A 27,690-nucleotide genomic window follows, 5' to 3' on the forward strand; every position below is an offset into this window, starting at 1 on the left:
TATAGATGTAGGTAGATATAAATAAATAATTCAAATATAGAAATACAGAAGGACCTACATAATGTTTATTTAAATATAAATAGGTATATAAATAATATTATTGTGTAATTATACATTGAGTAATCATACATTTACAGTTTTAGCTGCTGTACACACAGAACGAGTTTGCCCATGTTTGGGAGGCCAAGAGTTCGTGACGACACGAACGATGTCAATAGCAACTCACCACGCACTCAGTCAACTCTCCGTCTCTCCTCCCCATCCGCCTCTACACAACAACGTCTGAGAGCATGCTGGAGACACAGGCGGCTATGTCACGTTGCTGTGGATGATCACATGACATGCGGAGTCTGCGGCAAACATTGTGGCTAAAAAAAAAACCATGTCGTTCACATAACATTTTCAAATCAATTTTGTCCTCCAGACACTTGGGTGACCCGTATGAGAGACACATTACGTTTTTTTGTGCTGGGCTTTTGTTTAGATTTTTTTTGTTTGTTTTTTTCCTGGAAGTTGCCATGGGACGATGTCAGGTGATTCATTGTGTTGTAATGTCCTCTCACTCTCTGTCTGTGCAACTCTGGAAGGGTTAACCGGATTGGAAAATGAAAATGTGAAAAAAACAAACAAAAAAAAACAAAACAACCCAGAACCAACGTTTGTGAAGTGGTGTGTGGCAAATGGATGAAACATATTGTGCGTGAACTGTCCATTTTCAGTCACACTCAAGCCTTTTACTGAAGGAAACGTCTTCCTCCTCTTCCTGTTTTATTTCTTCAGACAAATGGTTAGAAAGCAGTTCTTAAACTGTCAGACAAAGTGCTTTCATGTGGCCCAGTCACATGCTCTGGCACTCTAACATCTTCTACACTCCTAAGATCCCCCCCCTCCCCACCCCCCCCAGCCCCCCCTCCTCCTCCCACCCAAGGGAATGCATCTTCGGTCAGCTGAGTCAGAGCTTTGTTAAAAACCCAGGTTAGTTCCCCTGCCGCCCTGCTTTTCTTTTTTTAGGCCAGTCTACGGCCAGTCAGCAAACGTAATTAATTTCCAATGTCAGTCCTAAAGGTCTCATCTAATTTGGAGCCACAACATAACCAATTAAAAAGGGAGGTCCACTGGGAGGGGGGAGTGCTGTCCTTGGCTCAGGAACCTGGTGAGGAGGCTTGTCGGGCCGGGCACACGCTACGAAGACACAACACCATCGATGAGAGACAATGAAGGCCATTTTTATGAGACTTTTATTAAGTCCTCATGAGTACAGCATGGGGAAAGGACAATGATATTATCTTGAATGACACGTCAGAGTGTGTGTCTAATTAAATCCAAAAAGGGACCACTATCACATTGTGCAATCCCCGTCCATACAGATAAACAAGGGGGAAGACAGGACTGGAGGTTTGGGCGTGAGCGTGAGGTAAGGGGAAAACAGGAGGGGAGAGGAGGGAAAAAACAACTCTTAAACTATGCTCATGAGAGGGAGTACAGTGTGGGATTGGGGGGAAAAGAAACAACAATGCAAGCAACATGGGGACATATAACAACACTACATAATACAGAAACTCAACAGACTTGCAAAGGGGGAGGGTAAGGGGAGGTGAGTTGTCCCAGTGTTGGCAGCCAGCCAGCAGAGGTACTGTTTGAGTCAGGATGAATAACACTTGACCTAACAATACAGCAGTACATTAACAGTACGCACATATACCAATTTAATTGTTCATATATTGTGTGAAAATGTGAAAACATAAAAACGTAACTTCATCGAGCTATGGTGGAGCTGTTTAGTGAGACCGAGGCCTCAGCTTGTCCACATCGAGTCGCTAAAGCGCATAACAGAGCCAGCCTCCACGTCAAAATGATACCTAGTGTAGGACGTCGATGTTTAGTTAAATTTTAATATGACGTTTTATTTGATAAAAAAACACAACTTGCCGATTTATTATTATTATTATTATTATTATTATTATTATTATTATTATTATTATTATTATTATTATTATTATTATTATTAAAAAAGCTGCGGTGCTTTTCACAAGTTAATAAATACTGACCAAGGATTCCGAATCACTTTCAGACTTTGGCCCGCCTCTAACCCACGTGAACGGTCTCATCCGTACAGCAGAGACTTCTGGGAAATCGAGTCCGCGCAGTAAATGATTCAGGCTTCCTCTGGCTTTCCCTCTCAGTGCTAACAAGATGCCGGCCGTACATCACAAACTGCTCCTGGAGGACGCCTTGCAGGACAGTCCTCAGGTAGGCCCGCCTGGCTTTCCTCGCGCTCCGAGACGCGGCGGTCAAACGGCGGTCGAGACGAGGTGGGCGACGCAGTTAGCCTGCTAGCCTGCTAGCCAAAACAACGTCCCGTGGCCGTCCGTGGGCTCTCTGCGCTGGTCCCGATGACAGCCCCCGGTTGACTCACTATTATGGGAATGGGGCTAATCATCTGTCATGGGAGGCCGAGTCCACGTTTGCTGCGTTTGTTGCTTCGTTGCCGTCTTTTCATTGCCACGTCGCTGTGCGATTTATTTATTTATTTTTAAACTTAATTTGCAAAGCTCGCGACTGCCACACCGCTAGTCTCACTGAAACAGGCGCTCTGCTGCTCCAAAATAGATCCACGTTTGCGATATGGTGCGCTTTGACACAGCCACGGCGCAGGCAGAATCACCTTCCTGCAACATTACAATGGTTCCCGTGCTGTGTAACGCCGAATTGGTTAAGAATCTGAGACCCATTTTGGAGCCGAACTGGGCCCTGATTTGCAGGATGTGGGAGGTGTGTCCATTATCGGACGTGATCAATTGACAGCAACAGGGCGGCCTGAAAGCCACATTATGCTGCTTGTTGTTTTTGTGCTTCAGAAAAACAGCATGCAAACTCTATTTCAGGAGATCTGTTGTGGAAAGATACTGCTTCTTTGAACGTGTGTTCTCACACTTTTCTCCCCAAACTGTTTTTGGGGATTTTGTCTTTTTAACACTTTTCCTCATAAAAAGGGCCTCCCCAATAAATCCAGGGTGTCCCACCAGGAGAGTCTCTTCAGTACAACTGCAGAAGGTTCTGGTGGCGTGCTGCGATGGTTGTACGTTTCTGATCGGATCTTTGTTAAAGTACACAGACTTTAGCCGATGGGTGTGTTCCTCACTCGGCTGCACCTGTTTAAAGTGCAGGACAGAGGTCTATCAGTTTGCACAGGTACGACCTGCAGTAAAATGATGATGGCTTACCGCAAAACAGCCATCATAAGACCTGCTGACCTCCTTTCACTTCGAAGGAGTGGTTCATCAAAGACACCGTGCTCAAGTCAAGAGTCATGGATGGTTGTTGCTCAATAGGCAAGGTGGTTGTAACACAAACGCAGTTCCTGAGCGGTGTCTGCATGTTCCATAATGCAGTGATTTTTGATGGTTTATCGCACCTTACAAGGAGTTTGCAGTTTATTTGAGTGTTTTGTGATTGATCAGCCCCTTAATTTGTCAGTTATTTAGTTGATATGTCATTTTCTCCTAATCAAATATTGGAGGTAGACCTAACCTCAACAATATGGGTGTAAATGATCCTAAGTGACACAAACTCAAGCCTCTGTAATTATAAAGCAAAATATAGACAGTTTCAGCTCCTGTTACAGTTATTATGAGTGTATATTCTATGTATATACATTCTGGATTATTTTTTTTTTTATGCCTCCTCTTTGTTCTGCCAGACTCGCTCCTTGCTCAGTGTGTTTGAGGAGGATGCTGGGATGCTCACAAACTACACCAACCAGCTGCTCCAGTCCCTGCAGAGAGTGTTTGGTGCCCAGGTACTGGAGTGCAACACAAACAACACACTGTGTGTAAACTTTGTTTGACTGCGCCACAAACTTTCAGGCAGAAGAAAATCAAATACAGCCAGTGATGAGTGCGCTGTGGTTGGATGTACCCTAATATTTGTTTTTTGTTTTTTTCCTGTGACTGAACTCTGTGTGAGGTCAGACATACTGTACAATGTTAATATTTGTATTTTCTGACAAAGCAATCTTGTTTTTTTTGTAGTTCAGAGCAGCAATGTTTAGGTTTGAGTTTTGAATATGCAAACCTAAGTGCACATTTGCATTTGTTCTACTGTCTGCTTTGTACTCTGCTGTTTGACCTCCTCGATCAGAGAAGTCACTGTTTGCAGAGTTTATGCCTTTATAGGCCAACCTGTCTTGTTTTTTTTTCATACTCAGCTTTAGTATTATGATGGCCTTACGTCATGAGCTCTTAACAATAAGATGGTTCTATGTTTGTCTTTGAGCACCCCCTGGTGGTAGTGCGTGGAGCACAGAGCTTTACAAAATGCTGAAAACTGTTACTCAAATGTTGTTGTTTTTTTAAATTCCACTGTTAAGGTATGCGTAGGTGACAACACCACCACGAGAGCCTCTTAGGTCCAACTAAGCATCAGTTTTTGCAGGAAGCCATAAACTGCAGGCCAAAATATGGTGTAAAGTTGTTGTTGTTGTTTTTTTTATTTTTTATGTCTTCATTGTTTTTTTGTTTTTCTTTTTAAGATAATAAATCCTGTGACCCTTCTCCACTTGAGTCCAGTCAAATGCTCATATTATGGGACCTTTTTGATCCTTTCACTCCCCCCATTTATGCAGAAACTGTTGACGAGTGTTTAAAAGTGTCTTTCCTCTGCAGAGTGAGATGGGACTGGCAACAGAGCAGCTTTCCAAGCAGCTTCTGGAATATGAGAAAAAGGTGAGTGCCCCTTGTGGCTGTTGTGCTCCTCTTCTCTGCAACGATGCTGCTGTGTTTCCAGATAAATTGTAAATGTGTGGGATGCTTATCCGAGGCTCCCTCCCCTTAAATTTAGAACTTATGAGGAATCAGATGCGGCTGGAGATACTCGAGTTTAAGAACAGTTCACTTCTGCTGCCTCATCTTTACTGCATCTAAGAAGAATTTAAAATGAAACAAAAAACAAAAACAAACCTGCACTAGTAGCTGTATTCAGCACAGCCACCCCGTTAAATCATGCAGAATAAGAAGGATGTGTTGATGAATTAACTTTGCGAGGATATTTTTGGGTTGAGGGAGCAGAATCCAGGCAAGAGGTAAACATCTTCAATCACCTGGAGTGGATGCTCCTTACAAACGAGGCTCAAAACTCATTGCATCCTACCAGGGGCTTTATTAGCATCTCTGGCCTTGTTCCAGGGAAGTGATGCGATGGAAATCCTTCTCTTCCCTCAGCAGCGTTGGCTGTGTCCATACATCATGCAGTTGAAGGTTTTAACTCGCACACACATCTTCTCCCTTTTCTTGCCCCGTCTAGAACTTTGCCCTTGGAAAAGGCGATGAAGAAGTGATCCACACGCTGCAGAACTTTGCCAAAACAGTCGGGGAGGTGAGGCCGGCAATTTCCTAGTTTTATGTATTTCTGCCTTTGTGTGTCGCGCCAGTGATGGATGGTAAACAGGAAGCTGTTAGTGCCTCATCATGTTGCAGGAGACATTGCGCCCGCACTGCCGTGAATATGATATTTATATCAGGACCCAAGCCTGGTGGTGAGGTAGATATACTGTAATAATGATCATACCCACGATGCAATGAGTGAACGAAAGGCTCGTGGGTGAAGGAGAGTGCGCAGGTTGAGGTAAGAACCTGGGATAAAACAGATGGCTGCCTCACTGCCGGCCAAAGACAATCGCAAATCTACCAATTCAGCGCTTGCAAGGACTCAGTGCTCACGTGTTAGTGCTCCGAGGACACAGGTTGATTGCTTGCTCGACCTCCTCTTCCGCCTTGCTTGACCTCTGCTCACTGTGAGAATGAGGCCAGCCATTAGTAACCCCTAATCCGGTGAACTTTAGCAACTGCCGAATCATTCAGACCAAAGTGGGCGCAGACTGCGGGGCTGTTAGCGTGCAGCTTGCACACAAAGCAGGAAGAATTACAGCAGGATCGGCTTGCTTGTGCAATACGTAGCAGCGCTGCTCCCAGCGTGCGAGTAAACTGCAGGGTTTTCAAACTGTCATGCTGAAAAGAGGTGCTCCACAGCAGAGGCTTTGTCTGCACCCCGATCCCCTGCCGCAAAATCAGCTGGCAGCCAGTGTCGCCTGCATTGAGGAGTAAATTAAAATCCAGCAGGATGTCTGGGAAGAGTCACTTTTCCTTCCTCGGTCTTGGCTTGATATGTGTGTGTGTGTGTGTGTGTGTGTGTGTGTGTGTGTGTGTGTGTGTGTGTGTGTGTGTGTGTGTGTGTGTGTGTGTGTGTGTGTGTGTGTGTGTGTGTGTGGTCCAGCTGAACGCGCTCCACTCTGAGCTGGCCACCCAGATGGCCGACGGTATGGTTTTCCCCATGATTCAGTTCCGAGAGAAAGACCTCACAGGTATGAATGAAAATTGTGTTCCAACATTCAACATCATGAATGTGCTAAACAGTGAAAAGAGATCATACAAAAGCGTACACTCCTTTTGCAGTATGTAACTGGCATGACTGTGAATTTCAGAGATAAGCACCTTGAAGGAAATATTCGGCATCGCCACTGATGGTCGGTACAATTTTTTTTTTGAAACGTGTTTCCTTCCCCCCCCCTCCCCTTTTTATTGACCCTGACTTCCTCTCTGTTCCCTTTCCCGCAGAACATGAAGCAGCTATGGTCAAATACAGCCGGCTGCCCAAGAAGAAGGAGAATGAGAAGGTAGAGTGAGTGAGTGAGTGAGTGAGTGAGTGAGTTGCGCTTTCTCAGCAGTACTGATGGAGACGTTCATCCGTCAGTCACAAGCTGGAAATCTGCTCTCAGTGCAAAAGGGCCGGCTTAATGCAGTGCAAATGTATGGAATTAAATACCACCCACCGACTGCTACCTACCACCGTGTGTGTGTGTGTGTGTGTGTGTGTGTGTGTGTGTGTGTGTGTGTGTGTGTGCGTGTGCGTGTGCGTGTGCGTGTGCGTGTGCGTGCGCGTGCGCGTGCGCGTGTGCGTGTGTGTTATAGAGAAAGCAGTTTACATTCTGTGTGTCTGTGTTTTTTGTTTTGTTTTTTTCATCTCAAAGCCTCTCTGTTTTGCACAGCTGAAGTCTGACCTAGTGAAGGAGGTGGCCTACACCCGGCGGAAGCAGCACCAGGCCTCCCTGCAGTACTACTGCGCCCTCAATGCTCTGCAGTACCGCAAGAGAATAGCCATGCTGGAGCCCATGCTGGGCTACACGCAGGCACAGGTAGCGTCAGCGCAGCATCAGTCAGCCGGCAACTGTTGAAGTTGTGCAGTGCAGTGCAACTTCAACAACTTAAAATGATGTCTCAAAGATCATTGTCAAAAATGAATGATGCTAAAAAAAAATGTTTTTTTAAATCCCACTGCTAGTAGCCTTGTGATTCATGTGATGATGATGTGTGGGGGGTAGTGAAGTGTTAATCTGACAGATAGATGAAGACTCTTTTGCTGATTATGATTTGTCTTTTTTTTTTCTTTTGCTTTTTAATCTTTCAGATCAGCTTCTTCAAGAAAGGCATTGAGCTGGTGTCAAAGAAGATGGACAACTGTATCTCCTCCGTCTCCAAGAATACCCAGAAGTAAATGCCTCCTCATTGAAATTCCTGCAGCACACCACGCGTATTCCATACAGCGGTGCCTGTAAAAGGCAGTCAACCCTCAGATGTTTTCCTTTTGTAAATGAACAATATATACCATCTTGTCACCTGGCAAAAAACAACAATTCTGTAATGCCAAACAATTGCATATAAACACTGACCCTCTTTAAAGCTACTGACCTAATTACATTGATTTACAGGTAATTAACCCATCTAGAGTCACTCCTGGTGGAATGGAGACCAGTTAATGTGCCTCTGGTGATTGTAGTGTGAAGGCAATTCATCTGTATTCTTGCTACAGTCACACGGTGAAGACGACCAAGCATTCTGAGCAACCCTCAGTAAAGATTATTGAAAGGTGCATGTCAGGGAAATGGCTATAAAAAATAAAATCTTCAAACATCCCAGTTCAATCTAATCCACTGTTAAGAAGCGGAAGGAATAAGGCTCTTGAATAAATCGGCTTGGAGCCGGCCATTCTCACAGAGTAGAGGGAAGACTGATGAGAGAGGCCACCAAGGCGCCTACGACCACTGTGAGCAAGTTCAAGACCTGATTGGCTGAGACAAGACGTGTGTGAGAGTGAAGAGAGAAGAGAGAGCCACTGTTGTAACATAATGGAAAATAAGCTCATATCAGATATGATGATGGTTATTATTATTGTTATTGTTGTTATTCTTATTCTTATTAGTATCATCAAAAATATTGATATTATTATTATTATTATTATTATTATTATTATTATTGTTATCAATATTATTATTATTATTTATCCTGACCAGTATCCAGGCCCAGCTGGACGCAGAGGCAGAGCTGATGCGCGGGTCCCAGAGGGAGCTTCTGTCTGTGGATGACAGCGTCTACATGCCAGATAAGGACACCGAGCCTGTCAATCGCACACTGGTCCAGAAGGCCGGCTACCTCAACATCAGGAAGTGAGATTAATGACACCTCATTATTGCCTCCCTTTAAAACCCACGGGTTGCACCTGAGAGGAACGATCCTTTAATTTGTTCTCAACACACGTGGCATTACAGTGTAAAGCCCAAATTTGTATCGGTATTGAATCAATACTAGCGTGTTGGGATCAATACCCCCATTCACCCCACAATGGGGAAATGTAAAAAAATATATATATATATCGTTTTTGTATTGTATTTTCTATTGTGTATTTTGTACAAAATAAGGAAAAAACACAAAAAGGAAGGACAAGCATAGGTCAGAAGTTAGATGATCAAACTTAAATGTCAATAAGTATCAGTGTCACTATCGTCATTACTGGCGCTGTATTTACTTGGTATGGGGATCGTTACCAAAAGTTTTGCACACTCCTAATAAACAGTGAGGCTGTCGGACGGACAGGTGGGTCAGGGTGTCTGTTGATTGCACAGTTGGAACTTCCTCCTATCGGCTCCTGGAGGCGCTGTGATTTAGTGAAATGTCAGAGGCGTCAGACGGCGTCTCTCCCTCACGTCCATCCAGTGCCGTTGACAAATGTCAGTGCCCCACTCTCCCACTTCCCCCCACACACACCCACCCACCCCCGAATGTCATCTCCTTTAATGAGGCACGTGGTTGCCAGAAGCCTCAGACGCGCCACCGGTCACGTGGAGGAGCCCAGGCAGGCTGTTTCCCACAAGCATCGCCACCTGTGAGCCAGACGTGTAGCTACAATAATAATTAAAGCTGCAAGCAGCGTTTAAGGGAGTAATCCTGCTGTGCCCGACGCCCGCCAATGTCCCTGACACCTGCCGACCCCTTCCGACATGGAAACGGTTAAGCTTATTAAAAAGTTTTATACAATATTTAAATGTGTCTAATACTAAAGTATCAAGTCTCCAACATTTACGGTTCTTGACTTCCACTTGCGTTTTTTTTTAAATAGAGAAACAAGTACAATTGGGTCAACTAATAAAATTGGGTCTTCGCTGCATCGATAGACCTGCTCTATTGCAAGGAGGCCTTTTTTGCTGAGGCTCAGTCCTTAATAATCATAAAGGGATGAGTCAGAGAGGGAACATTTTGTTCGGGGGACGACAGGAAGGCCTCTCAAAATATAAGCAAAGTGGATGAGTCATGATGGATGTGTGCTTTCCAAACTCTGGCGGCTCAAAGTTTCGCGGAATTGTTTTTTTTTTTTTTTACCTCTAAAACTCAACAATCCAGCAATCTAGTACAAAATGTTTAGCAGCACTGCTAAGCGTGCCGGGCTGTTTCCTGTTTCGTGTTGTGATGCTCCTCATGTCCTTCTGCTCCTTTACCATTGATCATGTGAGCTTTTCCGGAACACCAGTGGTGGCAAAAGTATTCACATTCTGTACTTCAGTAAAAGTATAAGTACTGACTGAACCCCTTCACTCAAGTAAAAGAAAGTACAGGTTCTGAAATGTACTGAAGTAAAAATGTTTTTGTTTTTTTTGCCATAAATGAAGCAATACAATCTTTGGTAATTTTTCAAAAATGAAAAAGTAGTGACAGAAGAATCTGGATTGAGCTGAGCAGAAGTCTCGCTGGAGCATCTGGATCATTTTAAAAGAGCCTTGGTACTCTCAGTACTGAAGTTGTTTTGTTGTTTTTTTTCCAACTGCAGCACAACCAAACTCTAATCAGCAATAGTTATGACTGGTGAGTCATTATTGGATGTTTACACGTTCAATAAGAATAACCAATGTTGATTTCTACATTTTTATTTTTATTTGCGCTGAAAATGCACTGAACAGTGACCCCAAAGCCAAGGTACTTTCCAATGTAAGGAGTAGAAAGCACAGATATCTGTGTACAAATGTAGGGAATAAAAGTAAAAAGTCACCTGAAAAAGAAATATTCAAGTACAGATATCTGAAAAAATATACTTAAGTTCAATAACTAGGGATGCATCCCTACTGCTTCTGGTATCGATACCGGGGTTCAGTACTCTACTCGCACTCGTAAAATATGTCCCGATACTACAACACCAATACCAGTTGTTTTGTATGAGTATTGTAGGGGAGGAAATATCTAGACACAAATAGTAATATCTCCCCAATACGTATTCCGTCGTTCCGGTGTCAAGGTGAGGATTTCAAAGTAAAATACATAATAATTAATTTAATCTGACTCCATTTGATAATAATAACTTTACTTTTATATCTTGATTGAGAGAAAGACTTGATTAACAATTAAGAATATAGACTCAATAATAATAAAATTCTCGTGATCTGACATTAGTCTTCAGTTCAGGGATGGCTTCTATAAATTAACAAAACTATTCAGTTTGTTCATTAAACATGGAAGAATAGCCTGATGTCTGGGTTGGAGTATTCAGAGGTTGTTGAACATGATACCCAATCTTATCTGACCAACTCAGAGGTTAAGGGTTTGAATAATGTCCAGTGAAACTTACCATATAACTAAGGTCTTTGGGATTCTGATTAATCCCTATCTTAGTTCAGTGATGGCAGATATAGACAAAGCATTCAGTGACCTTGTTAACATGGAAGAACAGCCCAGACATCTAGGTTGAGATGTTCAGAGGTTTATATCTTCCAACTCAATAGTTAGAAAAACATGACACTCAATCTTTTCTATTCAACTCAGAGGTAAAGAGTACAAGCATTACTCGAATGAATTTACCATATAACTGAAGACTAAATCAATATCTGATGTCAGATTGTTCTCCACATAGAACAAAAGTCTCAACAAGTTAATATTGAAGGGGAATGGATAACATACCAGTTTATTGCGATGTCCAGAGTAAAAATGCAGCAAAAATGTAACAGGCCGTCATGGCTGTGGACTGCGAGGACCGGCGCTACTGTTTCCAGATCACCTCCCCCTCAGGAAAAACGTACATCCCGCTCTTTATTTAATTTAAAGAAAGTCATCATTTTTCACAGAGAGAGAGAGAGAGAGAGAGAGAGAGAGAGTCCCAGAAAAGGAGAGAGAAAAAAAGAAGAGAGAGAGTGGGTCCCAGAAAAGGAGAGAGAAAAGAAGAGAGCTTCAGATTCTTGTTCCTTCCCTTAAATATCCTCCCAGAACAGAGACACTGCTAAAATGCATATTTAAAAGATTCAAATCAAATCTACTCTTCCTACTCGGGAACCTTTTGGTCATCAGGGGTAATTTTCCACAGCAACAATAGATCACCAAGACCTTCATACCTCTCGCACTGACACTCACAACATTTCAAAGGAAAGTTCTAAACAAAAGGCAGAGACAGTCCCTGAATGCAAATCCAACAAACACAAGGAGATACCTTTTGGCCCTCGGGGGTTCCTTTCCCGCGACATGTAAATCATGTTAGTTAATTACAATAGGTGAGATTGATACAGTTGTAACCCCCGTCTTTGAAGAACTTCCATTGTTAGAGAAAACACTTCAGGATGTGGATTTGACTGCCTTACAGTATGACAATAATGTGACAGTCACCTATGTTCTAGAAAACCTGCTGGTGAATGTTGTTCAAATAACAGTACATCTGTGGAAAAGTAAAGTCAAATTTTTAAAATTATTCTATAATGTGTAATTGCCTTGATAAGTACTCAGTATTGGTGAGTACTGAAATGCAAGTACTCGTAATGTACTTGTGTGTGCATCCCTAACAATAACAAAATATTTGTACTTTGTTACTTCTCACCCCTGCGGAACATGTACGCAGCAAATAGCGCCGAGTGTCCCCAACTAAACCCCTTCACAACTGAGCCTCCTGTGTTCTCCAGTAAAACGGGCTTGGTGACGACAGCGTGGGACAGGCTCTTCTTCTTCACCCAGGGGGGGAACCTGATGTGTCAGCCACGGGGAGCAGTGGCGGGCGGCATGGTGCTGGACCTGGACAACAGCTCCGTCATGGCTGTGGACTGCGAGGACCGGCGCTACTGTTTCCAGATCACCTCCCCCTCAGGAAAAACGTACATCCCGCTCTTTATTTAATTTAAAGAAAGTCATCATTTTTCAGAGAGAGAGAGAGAGAGAGAGAGAGAGAGAGAGAGAGAGAGAGAGAGAGAGAGAGAGAGAGAGAGAGAGAGAGAGAGAGAGAGAGAGAGAGAGAGAGAGAGAGAGAGAGAGAGAGAGAGAGAGAGAGAGAGAGAGAGAGAGAGAGCATATTGGGATAGGAGCAATTGCAGAGGGAGTTCTCTCGTTTCATCTCTGCACCTTTCTCCTGCATCCAGGTCAATGATTCTCCAGGCTGAGAGCAAGAGGGAATACGAGGAGGTAAGGGGTGATATCAAATATTCCTTTCATCTTCATCGACATCACCGTCTGCTCTGTCACATTCAAAAAGCAGAGCTGTCCAGGCTCATGGCGCGCTTCTCACATTTGGTCTCGGACTCTGACGCATCTGTCACAGCTGGTGTCACTCTGTCAGGCACCTCGTGTCAGATCTACAGGAAGCACTAACCCGTGTGTGTGTGTGTGTGTGTGTGTGTGTGTGTGTGTGTGTGTGTGTGTGTGTGTGTGTGTGTGTGTGTGTGTGTTATTTTCTCTCTCCTCAGTGGATTTGCACCGTGAACAACATCTCCAGACAGATCTACCTGACTGACAACCCAGAGGTAACAATGAAAGTCGTGTGTCGCACACGCACGGGAATATTTTTGAAGATTCGGCGAGACGTAAATTTCTTTGCGTCGGGAGCCGAGTTGCTGAGATCTTCAGGTCTGTCTGGAAATATGGACAGAGTTGTTTTCATGGCCCAGTGTGTAAAAGTAGGCTAGATTTATGATTTTATATTGGTGAAAGCTTAACCCCTTCGAACGGTTCTCAGATATAAAAAAGAATGTACACAGAGCAATAAGGGTCTTGCTCTTACAGTAGTTAGCTGTCATCTCGGGACAGCATTTTTTGAGGAAGCCCACCTGGCAGTGGCCTAATTCCCAAAAACACTGTCAGGCTGACTTCCTTAAGTACTGAAGTTTTACCTTTCATTTAGGTTTAGCTACAGTGAGGCAGTCAACAGTGTGGATGCTGCCATCACAACTGGCTGTAAACTGAAAATTCCACATTGCTCATGTCAGAATCAGCTCATGGTAACAGGAAGCAGCAGCAGAATGTTCTTCACGTGTCTTCACGGTGGAAGCTTCTCCACCGCCGTCGTGGTCGTGGTCCTGCCCTCAGACCGACTCGCCTGCTCACCGGATTGTGTTGTCGTCGTCAGGCTGTGGCCATCCGACTGAACCAGACGGCCATCCAGGCAGTGACTCCCATCACCAGCTTCGAGAAGAGACCTGAAGGCTCCCCAAACCCTGACAGGTCAGGCGTAAGGCCGCAGCACATCACGTCCTGTCTGAGAGTTGATCAGTTGATTAGTTGATTAATTGATCAGTTGATTGGTGCCATTGGTGCAATTGGTTCACACTTCACTTTACACAAAGTCACAGAGTCACACGGCACTGAGCCTATTTCACAGAACAAGCTTTTACGAAAGCCTTTTTTTTTTCCTTTTCCGTTACAGTGAGATCAGCTGCAAATGCATAAATCAGAACTGCTGCATGTGCAACATTTGCATGGCGATGGCAGAACAGAACAATCGAGCCTCTCCTTTTACCGCTAACTTCATCAATGTCTCATTGCTCTGCTCGTCGCTTTAGTGGTTTAGAATTCTTGCCTGTCCCCCCCCCCACAAATGCCAACTAAAAGAACTATTTAACTCTTCATCCAAAATGCTGAAATTTCAATTAAAATCATATCTTTTTATTTTCTGTAGGCGTGGTCATGCTGATGTAATGATAATTTAACCGAGGCTCTGAGAGTAATTCCAAAAGTCATTTTTAGAATAAATGGTGTGCTGAAATCCAATTATGTACTTTTTTTATATATATATTTTTCTCCTGCATAGTCATACATCTGTTTAGAGTCACATGACTCACCCAGAATGCTGTAGTGTAATCAGTGGTTGAGTTTCCTCAAGCATTTGTTTTCCTCTAGTGTTACGTAGTTTAGTTTCTCACTGATCTGTATTTCCTCTCCTGCAGAGCGAAGCCAGGCGGCGTGTTTGTCTCCAGCAGCGACTCCCAGAAGCCGCCTGGAGCGGCTCCAGAACCGGAAGACCTGATCGCGCCCGGAACCCCCATCCAGTTTGACATCATGCTCCCGGCGACCGAGTTTCAGGACCAGAACCGGGCTGGCGGGAGGTGTGTATGTGTGTGTGTGTGTGTGTGTGTGTGTGTGTGTGTGTGTGTGTGTGTGTGTGTGTGTGTGTGTGCCTTGAAAGTTTGATTGTTGTGCTTGTTGTCAGTGGTTATATCATTTCCAGGAAGATATTTTCCTGCAATGACTCATTCAGCAGCTCAGAGTTTAATTGAGATTTTTTTTTTTTTTTTCCCCCGCTGTTGTGGATGTTTTTTTTTTGTGTGTGTGGGTTCTCTTCATAACAGACGCACAAATCCTTTCGGGGAAACAGACGATGACTGTTCAACAGGAAGTGACGGTAATTATCCCAATACTTAACATTAAGATGAGAAAAGACAAGTCTCATTAATCCTATGGTGATCAAATTCACATGTTATAGCAGCAACGGAACAGAGCAAACGGTGCAATAAGAGCAACGATTTAACGATTTCAGAAAGCATAAGGGGAAAAAATGTACAAGATAAATTTAAATAGTCGCAGTGGGGGTGACAGTTCTACCAATTGATTTTCTCCAACCACTGTGGGCCAGATCCACAAAGCGATTGCCCGGCTTTTGCGCCAGAAAATCCGTGTAAATAGCTCCAAAAACGGTGATTCCGATCCACAGAGGGGACGCAAACGGGAAAATGGGTGGAACCTGCGCCTAGCGGCAGGATTGCGCGAGACTCATTTGAATGTATTTAAATGAGTCATTACGTGCAAAATGACACACCCCCTTCTATGCAAATATGCCTCATTCAAACAGCGGCAGATCCAGAAAGATTTTGCGCTCGTGTCCGCACGCAGTTTGACAGACGCAAACACCGCCAGCCAAAACCAGGCGCAGCTTCTGTCTGTCAGAGTGTTTCTGGCTTCTGAGTGAAACTTTCCTCTCTGAAAAGCCTGAAATATATAAATGGCTCCAGAAATCTTATATATAGATCGGCATAGACTACAGCATATATGCCAATATTTTAGGTAGGCTATGAAAAATACAAATGGTACTCAGGTGTTGGTGACTAACGCGTCTTGCGTCTTGGCTTTCTTTCCATTATGGCAGCAGTCTTGGTAGACGGAGGAGGCATCGTGATGCCAGGCGCACACAGGAGCACGTTTATCCTAGAAGAGTTTCACTGTCACAAACAGGCACTCACAAACAACCTTTGGCGCAAACTGCTCTCAGGTTGCCAGACCGCAACATTCGCACCTGTTTCAGGTGCCGCATTTGCGGGAGTGTTTGCGCCTGCATGTCATTAGCGCAAAAACCTTTCGCGCATTTGTGGCGCAGATTGCAGCCGCAATCTCGCCGCAAAGCGCGCCGCATTTTACCGCTGCGCGCCCCTCTTTGAGGATCTGCCCCTCAGTGTTTTTGAACCTGGTTCCTGCAGACTCGCTCCTGCAGCAGGTGTTCGTGGTGCGCTTCCTGGGCTCGATGGCGGTGCGCTGCGGCACCAACCAGGAGGTGATCTACGAGGCCATGAGGCAGGTGCTGGCCGCTCGGGCCATCCATAACATCTTCAGGACCACCGAGTCGCACCTCATGGTCACCAGCAGTTCCCTCAGGTCAGGCCCCTTGTTTTTCCTACAACAATGACAATGATTATGATCATAAATGTAAGTCAGGCGTTTTGCAGGCAATATATTGCTCTGACAGTCAGGTCTCCTGAGAAGAACATTCTTTTTGTTCTGCCAAGGCAGGAAAAAAAGTATCTATATTATTAGAGTTCTAGTTCTAGTTGGATGGTTATAGTCAACCTTTTTCACAGCTGTACTCATCTACGATTTGAAAAAAAAAATGTCTGCACTGGATTAACTTTTTATTCGACTGCAGTAAAATTCAGCTTTTTTATATATATACATATATATATATATGTATATATATATATATATATATATATATATACATATATATATATATATATATATATATATATATATATATATATATATATATATATATATATATATATATATATACATATACATATACATATATATACATATATGTATATATATATATATATATATATATATACATATATATATATATATATATATACATATATATATATATATATGAATTAGAATTCTGCTAAATGTGATTGACAGCTGTTCAAACTAACATTGATAATGCAAATTATAAGGAAAAACCATAATAATTACTAGGCATTCCATGAAAGAGATTAAGGGTAGTTTAATTTTAAATGATGTTACCCATGTTTGGTGTAGTTTCTTAGAAAAGACTTCACTAAAGCTGAGCATTTGTGTGTTTCTGTGGCTGTGAAACTTCTGTCGTTGCTTTTGTTCTACGGAATGGTTCTTAAAGTTCGGATGTTAGGGTTGATGCACTTCCCTTACTGCATAAACTCCCGTTATTGCTGGTGGTTGTGCCGAGAATCTTGAGGTTGAAGTGATGCTGCGGTGTTTTCTTTCCTTTCCCCATACAAAAATACTTTTTTTTTTTTCCATCTCCATGACAGGTTGATTGACCCTCAGACTCAAGTTACCAGAATAAGCGTAAGTCTGATGAAAGTTGGAGCCAACATGCAACATCCAAGTCAGAGGTGTCAAACTCAAACACACAGTGGGGTCAAAATGTAAAACTTGGACAAAGTCAAAGATACTTCTTGAGAAAAAGTCTTCCTCCAGATAGAACAGTGAACCTTTTTATATGGACCCAAACACCTTTTGCTTCAACCTGAATATGGAGCAAGCAAAGCTGAATACTATACAATAAACAACTTATTATTGCACACATGCAAAATCGAATTTAAAAAAAAAATAAAATAAACAAAATAAATTAAAATGTCAATAAAAATTGTATGGCTATTTTTTTTTTTTTTTCCAACAGTAACCACGGCCTAATAATAATATATTATCATTTAGTGAACGTGAACAGATTGATACGCCAAAATACCAGCAGAGCATTCTGGGATTTGTAGTATTAGCGGTACATGTGCTGTACAATACCAGCAGGCCAAACATAATGACCGTTTGACACCTATGATCTAAGTCAACAACTGTCCTCACTTCCAATTACAGGCTGAGAGGTTTGCTCATTCACGTACACGTTCATTCAACACCAATACCCTCCCCTCCCCCGCCGTCTCTCCCAACCTCTCAGTTCCAGCTCCGAGACGTCTGCCAGTTTGCGTCCCACCAGGAGAACACCCGGCTGATGGGGTTTGTGGTGGAGAGCCGGGACTGGAGCGACGGCGACAGCGAGGAGGGACAGCCTTCGTTCAGCGCCTTCGTCTTCGAGAGCAACACGGAGGGCGAGAAGGTGCAAGCGCCCAACCTTCCTCAGAGCATTGAGGAGTGATGCCTGAACACACACACACACACACACACACAGACACGCTGACTGAGGACTGTTTGTTTGTCTTTAAACCCCCAGATATGCTACACCATCAGCTTGGCCAAAGACATAACCGAAGCCAAGAAGGTATCGTCGCACCTCATGCATTGTTTATAGTGTTACGGTGAAAAATGTCAAGTTGAACCGGCCAAATTACCAGTCAAAGTTGCTACTATGCATTATTAACTGCTTCGCTGCTGCGCCACACTTTTTAATACGATTCCTTTTTTTCACATACTTTTTTTTTTAAGCAGTCGGTTCTGCCTTTTGATTCGAAATAGAAACTGATGGGAATCCACAAAAAATTCTGAACCAATTTGAAAAACAAAAAACAAAACTGGATTCTTGTAGGAAAACCAATACTTGACCTTTTTGTTCATTCAGGTTTACAACTTCATTCGGCCTTTAAGCAGTAAAAGTCATGAATGTGAGAGCAGGGAAGGGCAGCTCTGCGCTGCTGCTACTCATCTCATTGAGCCTTGCAGTAATTCTAAAGTGATCTGCTCACAGAGGAGTGAAGTAACTGAGCTCTCTTTCACAATCTTTGGCACGTCACATCAACAAAAGTTCAGAGTAAAAATTAATTATCAATGTTACATGAAATAGACCAGTGTAAAACAAAGCTTCCTATTGGTCAGTGCAAATTGAAGTTACCTACTGGCTCATGTAAATTAAAGCATCCTATTGACTCGTGTAAAACCTGGCTTCCTATTGGCTCAAGCTAAACATGGCTTCATATTGGCTCATGCAAAAAATGGCTTCCTATTGGCATGTGACTCTGTGATGAAGATTCAGTTTGTCTGTAACATCTTCTCTCTTGGTTTGGTTTTCTCCTCCACCAGGACCCAGAGGCTCTGGCCCAGCTGATGAAGAACATGCCACTGACCAATGATGGCAAGTTCCTGCTGCTGGAGACGGAGACTGGCGACGCCACCAACGGGGGAGGAGAGGAAGAGCTGTCTGAGTCGGAGGCCTAGTCGCACTACAGTCCCCGGCAACACAACCCCAAGCCGAGTGGTGTCCGCCCAGAAGACGTCCCCTGGACGGAGGTGTTGCCCTAAACTCAGCTACTGGACCATGTTAGAGTTGACTTTACTTCCATTTACCCCGTTGTTGCTAGATTTTGTTGCTGTTGAGGAAGAGTGGGGTGGGGCTTGGGGGTGTTGTTTTTCAGCAGGCCTGGACCAATGAGAGCATCGTGGCTGATTGACCGTCCAATCAGTCGCTTGGGTTTGTGGGTTTGAACTCTTTTATGTAATTGTGTTGTTTAACTTTTGTGCCACCGCTGTGGTGACAGTTCATGTGTGTGTGTGTGGGGGGTGGGGGGTTATACATTCTTGCACTTCCGGGGTTAATGTTTGTTTTATAGTTTTTAACAGCTGCACTAACTGAGGCATTTGAAGGATCTTTTAAGACTTTTAGGGTCAGTTTTGTACCGGCGACTCTTCCTGTGTTTGTGTTGTGAGCATGAAAAACATGGCGTGGCGTCCATCCGTCTTTTTTTTTTTTATTTCCTTCTGTTTGTGTTGCACACCTGGCAGCTTGACCTCCCTATCAAAGCATTCCATCCAGAGACGTCAGGCAGTTTGGGGTGAAAATGTAAGGACACTGTAAAGGATTATTTGATTCACGGTACAGCGACATACACTGCAAATTTTAACCTTTTTGACTGCCGGAAAAAAAAAAAAACCCTTTCCAACCTCTGTTTCATTTGTAAGGAGTAGGTTTACATTCTCATTTTAAAACCATTGTTGAGCCATTCAGCTGACCAGTTCAGACTCAATCTGCAATGTTTAATTAAGTACAGTAAATATAAAAATAATACGATTTTAATGACAACACTACTGACCCTGACCTCTGCAGCCCCGACTCCCCAGCCACCTGTAAGCACTCCTTTGGCACTATAATGTTGTTGTTTTTTTTGTGGCTTTTGTAAATATCAACCTTCTGTGCAAAGTTTAATGAGACTCAACAGCATTGGAAGCTTGAAAGGCTGACCGACGAGGTGCATGACTTAATAATACTTCCGTCTGTCAGTCACTGCGCAGAATGTTGAAACCACTAAAGTGAGCACTTGCGTGTAATAGAACAGCTTGCTACGTGTTCACGGCAGCGCCATCCTAATTACTGAGCAGTGGGAAAGGCAAAGTGGAAGGAATTAACCTGTAAGAATCTACGCAGTCCAATTTAATCTCAGCGAATCTGACCCGCAGTGCTGCTTCATTCAGTGTGTAAATGTGAAACCGATCCCTGGAAGTTCGCCATGGAGGGTGTGGAGGAAGGATCCAGTTCTTTGTGGAAAATGTCACTGATCGACGCAACTTTGGTTGATTTGTTTTGTTGTTAGATTGATGCGTGGCCAGTTAGCTGGAGAGTGAAACCAGCGCTTCGCCTCCAAGCATCCTTTGCTCACTTTATGTCCTGTAACACTCACATGGTGTCAATATGAATGAGTACGTTTTCCTAAACTCCAGAGCTTTCCTCAGAGTGGCCGACAGTTTGTCATTTCCCTTCATTTTGCCTCGTGTACGTGGGATTGTGTCGATCTCTGGTTGGCGTGTGAACTCTTTCCTGTGGCTGCTGGATGAAGTGTTTCAATCGCAACAGTAATAAAAAACTACAAATAACATTTTCTTTGCGCCGTTGATTTTCTTCTTTGTCTGAATTGTGTTTCATTAGTCGGACAGAACAGTTCTCCACTCATCATGATTGAATTTTTTGCATTTCGTAAGAACTTGTTTAATCTTATTTTCTCTGCACACAACACAGCGAGAGAGGTAACGCTCACTGTCTTTGTTTTTCAGATCATTGTTTGTTTGTGAACCAGTAAATGCACCATTTTTTCAGGATTATTCTCTTTATTTGAAACATGTTTTAACAAGACATACAAACAAGAATGAATAGCAAATAACAAGAAAGTGTTTAAGTCTGTAATCTATCAGTGACCAAAGCTGAACAGTGACCCCACACACCTCGCCACCCCAGCACTATGTGCTAACAATACCGCCATTGTAATCTCGGTCTCTGCTTCCATCTTGTGGTGACAATAGGTATAGCAACTACAACCAACCAAAAACGAAGAAGTAAAAGGGGGCCTCATCCGAGGCCAGCGTTCACGCACACCGACCCGAACCAACCGCACCTAGATAGAAAACGCTCCAGGGTTCCATTTAACCAGACGATACAAGGCTGGTGTGAACGCACAGAAATAAATCAAGTGTCAACTGACTGTCAACGCGAAGCGGCGCGCAGTGCATTTATCGTTCTGCTCTATTTTGGCGCGAGCCGTGAGCGATTCGCGTCATTTGGACAGAAAGTCGCTCAAAGAAAATCAGTTTAATTTTCAAAATAAAATACCACGAATGACAAGATTGATAAGATTTGTGTACGCGCTTAAAAATATACGGGGTGGGGTGTTGGGTGTTGGTTGTCACAAACAAACGGAAAGAGCGACAGAGAAGAGGCAGAGAGGATTTGTTGTGAAGTCAAGATGGGCAATGTAAAATTGATCTTGGAAGTTGAGAAATAGAGGGAGTTCAATGGGAGAAAACAGCAGCTGAGCAAAAGCGCCTGTCGACCGTCGCGGTGTGAAAGAAGTTCCTGAAATCAATTCGACAGAGGACTAAATGGAGATGAAATAACCAGAGAGAATATCCATCCATCCATCCATCCATCTTCTTTTCCCGCTTATTCCAATTCAGGGTGACGGGGGTCTGCTGGAGCCTATCCCAGCTGTCTTAGGGCGAAGGCAGGGTGACACCCTAGACAAGTCACCAGTTCATCGCAGGGCTAGAGAGAATATCAGTAAGAATAGAAGAATTTAAGCACAACACATGAACGGTCACCCAGTATCAGGCCAAACATTTCACATCTTACTGTGAAAAGTGACGTCAGTGACGTTATCCTTAGTCCTGTAACTAAATTGATACACTCCATATACCATAAACACTGTCAAAACTCAAAAATAAATGGAATTATAAGACATTAATCAATAAATCAATCAACCTACCACCCCACACACTGCAGAAACAGTCAGTAATAAAAATGTCAGGGCACTGAGGAACCATAAGAGGAAACAGCCACCAGAGGGGGCAGAATGAACCAGCAGAGAATTACACACAATATTCAAATTGTTAAATTGTATTTGCTGTTAAGAGAAGTCTAGATAGAACAGAGTTTCTTTAGCATGAAGTGAAGCCCAGAGCAAATATTACAAAGAAGTGGTTGCATATCTATTCCTCCCTCCCATCCAAGATCTTGGGTGGTGTGCAAAACAGGCTCTACTGGAACATACCTGCAACACCCTATTTTGCAAACATTAGGCATTTGCAGCTCTCATATTTAAGTTTTGAAATAATTGTGCTGCTTCCTCAACCTCAGCAGATTCTTGCAGTGCAGGACAACTGGGCCACAGCTCTTTGACTAGTGCTTCACATGCTTTGGGTTGATCAAATGTTTTACAAATTAAAGGATATCCTTTGCTGCAGAAGTTGAGACTGTTACACAGATCGTTGTCATCAAATGTTAGCACCTGAAAGAGAGAGAGCAGACTTCAAAATCTTTTTAAAGGATGGAACCTCCCATTAAAATGCAACTTATACTTTGGCTCAGAGTTATCTTTTTAGAAATGAACTGATTTCTGATTGTTATCACAGGATATATGTTGTTTGTAAGAAGCAGTGAAAGGAGAGTCACCTGATCACCAACATGCAGGGCTACGCTGACATTATCCCACACATACAACTCAGCTGGACGTGCTCGAACAGCCTCCATCAGTTGATCACCAGAATTCTTCAAGGTCCATCTGAAAAACAGCAGCAGTTGTCAGTATTTGTAATCAAGTTGCCAGTGACTCATCAGAGATGAATCGACTCACTTGTGCCTGTCACACATGGCCTGAGCCCTCCAGATGATGCGACCATCTTTGTAGGCACAAACAGGGTTTGGTGTGTCTGTCAGCAGGTCATGGTCTAAGAAGAGCTCCTTATCACATGGTCGGTGGACCAGCACCACATACATCACCTTCTGTTTGTATAGGTAGGTCCTGTATGCCCCCATTATGGGCTCTTCACCATCACAGAACTAAAGAGGACAAAACTAAGGTTAGATTATAATTTTCACTTCACACAAATTTCCATTCCTGATGAATGTTCTGTTCCACAGCAGCACTGTACCTGTTTCCTGTACGCCTGCAGCACTTTCTCCAGTGGGAAGGTGAAGCGGTACGGCCCCAGTCTGGAAGACTCCAGGAAGGCTGGAGAGGTGGCAAACTTCTTCAAGTCGTCTGCTCTCACCTGAACCAGTTCATCTGTCAGATTGGTCATCATTGGACTTGTCGCCGCTGCAGTTATCTCATTCTGTCCAACGGCCAAACTCCACCACACCAGTGAGGCGTTGAATGGGTTCCTGAAGCCTTTGTCCTTCCAGATGCCTCGGAGTCCATCGCTGTCTGTGTCATGTTTTAGAAGAGAGACACAAAACTCTGGTTGGGGGTATCGTGGAATGTTTTCTTTTAAAAGATATTTGTTTTGCAATCCTCTAGCCTTTGTCTTCAAGTCACTGAGTTTTTGGTGCCCCTCAAAAATAATTTCTTGATGTCCTCTCCTATTTATTTTCCTCTGCTGTTGGTCAACATTTGCAGCTGCTGCCATTGCTAGTTCACTACAAGTCCTTTTCTCTGCAGAGTGATGTAATCTCTAGTTATTTCTAGTCTCAACGAGCAGTGAAGTGCAGGGTGAACTAACCAGCACATCTATTTATCATAATGACCCTGAACATAAAAATGCGGAAAGAATTGTGAGGAGTGGCTGTGAGAGGATCCTCCTCTCTCCACCTCCTCTCCCTCCCTCTTTCTCTTCAAAGCTGGGCATGTACAAAAGTGATGCTGTTGTTGAACATGAGAAAGCTTAAGAAAGATGGGACTCATTTTATGTTCTTTTTATGAACAGTTCATTAATACTTTCTAATAATACTGGTCTGTCAATGAACTGCCAGAACCTAAAAGTCATAAATGTTCATGCTTTTACTTCATTTAATTGCTCTACATTTCAGGAAATGTGCTCTTAAAGGTGCAGTACTGAACCGTCAGTAGAGCAGACAGTCAGGGCCAGCTAGGCCTTCTCTGCTAGCCTAAACATGCTTTAAAAAGTACTTTTTTTTCCCGTAGACATGATAATAAAGTTATTCTCCATAGTCTGTTCTTTTCACATCCTTTGATATCAACCTGGGTGCATTACTTCCATTGTTGTATATTACAGTAGAGATTTTATCCTATCATGTTTCACCTGGCTTGTGTTGTCAGGTGCTATGAAATCTGAGGCGAGAATCAACTTTGCAGGCTCCTGTGCTCTTTAAGTGAACGGAACACAGTGAGTTGCGATAGCCAATCAGATCTTAAATATGCAAAGCTAAGGTCAGCTAGTTGGCCTTTTGCTGATCTTCACTCATATATGTCCTTTGATTGGATAAACCCTGAGAACCTCTAAAACTCAACCCAGAGATCCAGTTGCCACCACAACAAACCGACGACGGCTGAAGGACAATGTAGTGGGGGAAGGTTGATTGATTAATTTAATCGACCAAATTCACGAAGGAGTGGAAACGGACATCAAAAAGAAATTAATAATTTTGATATTTATAATATTTAATATGATTTGATCGGGGCACCACCTGCTTTTTGGTTGTTGACGTCAGCAGGAAACGCCAGAATCAGTCTCAATACCGTCTCCTTAACGGGGAGTTCTTGACGATACGCAGGGATTTGAACCACACTTTAATAAGTCAGTTAAACAATGACATCAGACTTAATGTGCATTTATTTGTGTAACAATAGATGGTTCACACAGAACAGCATGACATGAATGTGATCATGAAGACACAATCAGCAACAAACCGCGTGTGTGTGTGTGTGTGTGAGAGAGAGAGAGAGAGAGAGAGAGAGAGAGAGTGGGCGAGAGAGAGAGAGAGAGAGAGAGTGAGAGAGAGAGAGAGAGAGAGAGAGAGAAAGTAAAGAAAACCTAAACTTAAGCTAAATGTAACAAAATAAAAGAAGAAATATAAACGAGTTTCGTTTGTCTACTAGACTTGTTGTGGCTAAGTCTAGCAAAAATAATTTGGCAGTTATTGGTTACACTGATGCAACAACTCTTTGAGACAGTGAGCAAGTCATGAGGGCTTACGTTGGATGAGCTTCTTCCAAGGTGGTCCTGGGAGTTTTGTACTGTACCGTTCGGGTCCGGTAACGCGCAGGGAGCTTGGATCAGCACACCGACCGTCGAGGTGGAACTGCCCGTCCTGCTCTGTCCTGCAGGTGGCTTCACTGGCGTTTGGCATCCGAGTTGAGTCTTTCTTCGTAACCAGTTGTAATTTTGGTGATCAAACGAATTACACGGTTACTTGGAAGGAAAAACTGCTTGGCCATATGATCACTGATGGCCTTGGTGTGAAATGCATGAACTGCCACTGACTACAGGACACCAGCCGATATTTCCAGAGCTACGCTGCTCCACGGGGAGAACAGAATGAAATATGAATATCTGACAACACTGAACCTTCTAGGGTAAAAACTGTATTATGTTCTCCACCTCTGTCAGACTCAGAGAGCAATTGCATTTCCATACCAAATTATCACAGACACTGGCAATGATGACACTGAAACTGGCCTCTGTGTTTGGTGCCTCATCAAACTACATAAATGTTGATTTCATGTTTAACATGAGAAGAGAGTCCACAGCAAAGAATAGCATCAAGTGGTTGTTTGCTTGTTCATCTTTTAGTCGATCTTCAAGCATCTGAAAGACATTTTAGAATGAATCATCAACTCTTATTTACTCAGACAACAGATCAGAGGTGACACATTGTCTTGTTGTGTCTCGATTTCCCCCAGTGTTAAAAAACGTCTGTCAGAACTTCAGACTTTAAGCATAACACTTGTACAGTCACCATTTGTTACTTTAAAAATAACATACAACACTCAGGATCAGTTCCATCAAGTTCATTATATCATTTCTTGTCTTAAAAGTCAATGTGTTGTTGCATTTGACCAGACAAGTAGCATAGTGCATGAAATCTTTTTATATTTCTTTTTAACGTGTGTTTCACTGTACTTTACCCACTACAGGTAAATCTGGATCAGAAACATTATTTTGCATGAACTCAAGCCCGCAGCAAACAATAGCATCAAGTGATTGCTTACTTGTTGATCCTTTTAAAGTTCCTCAAGCATCTGGAAGGCATTTTAGAATGAATCATCAAATGTTATTTACTCAGACAACACATGACACACATTTGTCTGGTTTTCAGCTGATAGCTTGTAAGTTTGAACCAAAAGTTTCAACTTTTTTGAAGTCATGTTTTTGAACATATTTTTCACTAAAGATTCCTTTCATTTTATTTGTTTGTTTTTGTCATCATTGTTGAATGATAGTTTCAAAGCATTTCCCAACACAATGAAGCAGCAGAATATTACATACAATGTTAAAACCTAAACCGTGACTGTTAAATTCTATTTGCTCTTGAGATAAATCTAGATATAACAGAGTTTCTTCATGAATGCATGAAGTGAGGCCCAGGACAAATATTAGGAGTAAGCGGTTGCATATCTGTTCCTCCATCCCATCATAGATATTTGCCAGTGTGCAAAACAGACTCTTCTGCAACACTCTATTGAGTAAACACCAGACATTTGTAGATGGCACACCTAACTTTTGGAAATACCTTTTGCTGTTTCTTCGACTTCTGCAAATTCTGTCATTTCAGGACAATTGAGGAGCAGCTCTTCAACAAGATTTTCCTGTGCTTCGTGTGTATCGAATGTTTCACCAATAAAAGGACACCCTTTGATACAGAACATGAGACAGTTACTCGGATCATTGTCATCAAATTTTAGGATGCATTTCAACACATCTATTAATAAGAATCAATCTGAACATAATAATGCTGATGGAATTGTGAGAAGTGTGGAGAGGATCCTCCCCTCTCTGCCTCCTCTGCCTCCCTCTTTCTCTTCAACACTGGGCATGTAAAAAAGTGATGCTGTTGTTGAACATAAGAAAGCATAAGAAAGATGGGACTCATTTTAAATGTCCCTTTTCAAGAACACTTCACAAATGTTTTACAAAAATACTGGTCAGTCAATGAACTGCCAGAACCTGAAAGTCATAAAAGTCAATCCTTTTACTTCATTTAATTGCTCATTTTCCCCTTTAGCCCACTGGTTAGCGCACATGACTATTACCCAGGAGTCTAGGGTTTGAAGCCCGCCTGGGCCCTCTCCACCTTTCCACACAAATAATAAGCGTCATGTTGTTTATTTATTTATTTTGATGTTTTTTAGTTTTAGTTTTAGTTTTTTGGGTGTCTTGGCTTTCCAAAACACACTTACTGAGGACTGTTTGTTTGTTTGTCTTTAAACCCCTGGATATGCTACACCAGGCATGGGCAAACTATAGCGCAATTTCCTTGTGATCACGAGACCATGGGCGGAATCGACGCGGTAAAGCAGGACATTGTTTTCGTCAACATCATTTCTGTGTGACACACAACAGCGCAGCAATGGACGAAGTAGAGGTTGTTTAATACCTGCTGCTCGGTCTGTGGTTGCTTTTCTGTTATAGAATGAACAGTTTTCCCCACTGAAGTCACAGTTGATAATTTATGCAGGTAACATTTATAATTTATTGTTTCGTT

At 42.9% G+C, this 27,690-nt stretch overlaps 2 protein-coding genes across 2 annotated transcripts in view; one reads left to right on the plus strand and one right to left on the minus strand.

Moving 5' to 3' along the window:
- The window catches only part of LOC142896435 (uncharacterized), a 393,522-nt gene that overhangs the window by 351,169 nt on the left and 14,663 nt on the right, over positions 1 to 27,690 (minus strand). The gene's annotated exons all lie outside the window — the stretch shown is intronic.
- Positions 2,110 to 20,630, plus strand: appl2 (adaptor protein, phosphotyrosine interaction, PH domain and leucine zipper containing 2). The gene is made up of 21 exons (XM_076038092.1): positions 2,110 to 2,250; positions 3,701 to 3,799; positions 4,665 to 4,724; positions 5,302 to 5,373; positions 6,271 to 6,358; positions 6,479 to 6,520; positions 6,612 to 6,670; positions 7,043 to 7,189; positions 7,462 to 7,544; positions 8,345 to 8,497; positions 12,260 to 12,448; positions 12,710 to 12,752; positions 13,034 to 13,090; positions 13,693 to 13,787; positions 14,510 to 14,668; positions 14,912 to 14,964; positions 16,034 to 16,208; positions 17,126 to 17,162; positions 17,770 to 17,928; positions 18,043 to 18,090; positions 18,846 to 20,630. Exons 1-21 carry the CDS (start codon positions 2,194 to 2,196, stop codon positions 18,978 to 18,980), a joined length of 2,010 nt encoding a protein of 669 aa, XP_075894207.1. The 5' UTR covers positions 2,110 to 2,193; the 3' UTR covers positions 18,981 to 20,630.

This window comes from Nelusetta ayraudi, unplaced genomic scaffold (assembly GCF_046127955.1).
Source record: "Nelusetta ayraudi isolate G7.1 ecotype Tasmania unplaced genomic scaffold, CSIRO-AGI_Nayr_v1 ptg000053l, whole genome shotgun sequence".
In the NCBI taxonomy this organism is placed as follows: Eukaryota; Metazoa; Chordata; class Actinopteri; order Tetraodontiformes; family Monacanthidae; genus Nelusetta; species Nelusetta ayraudi.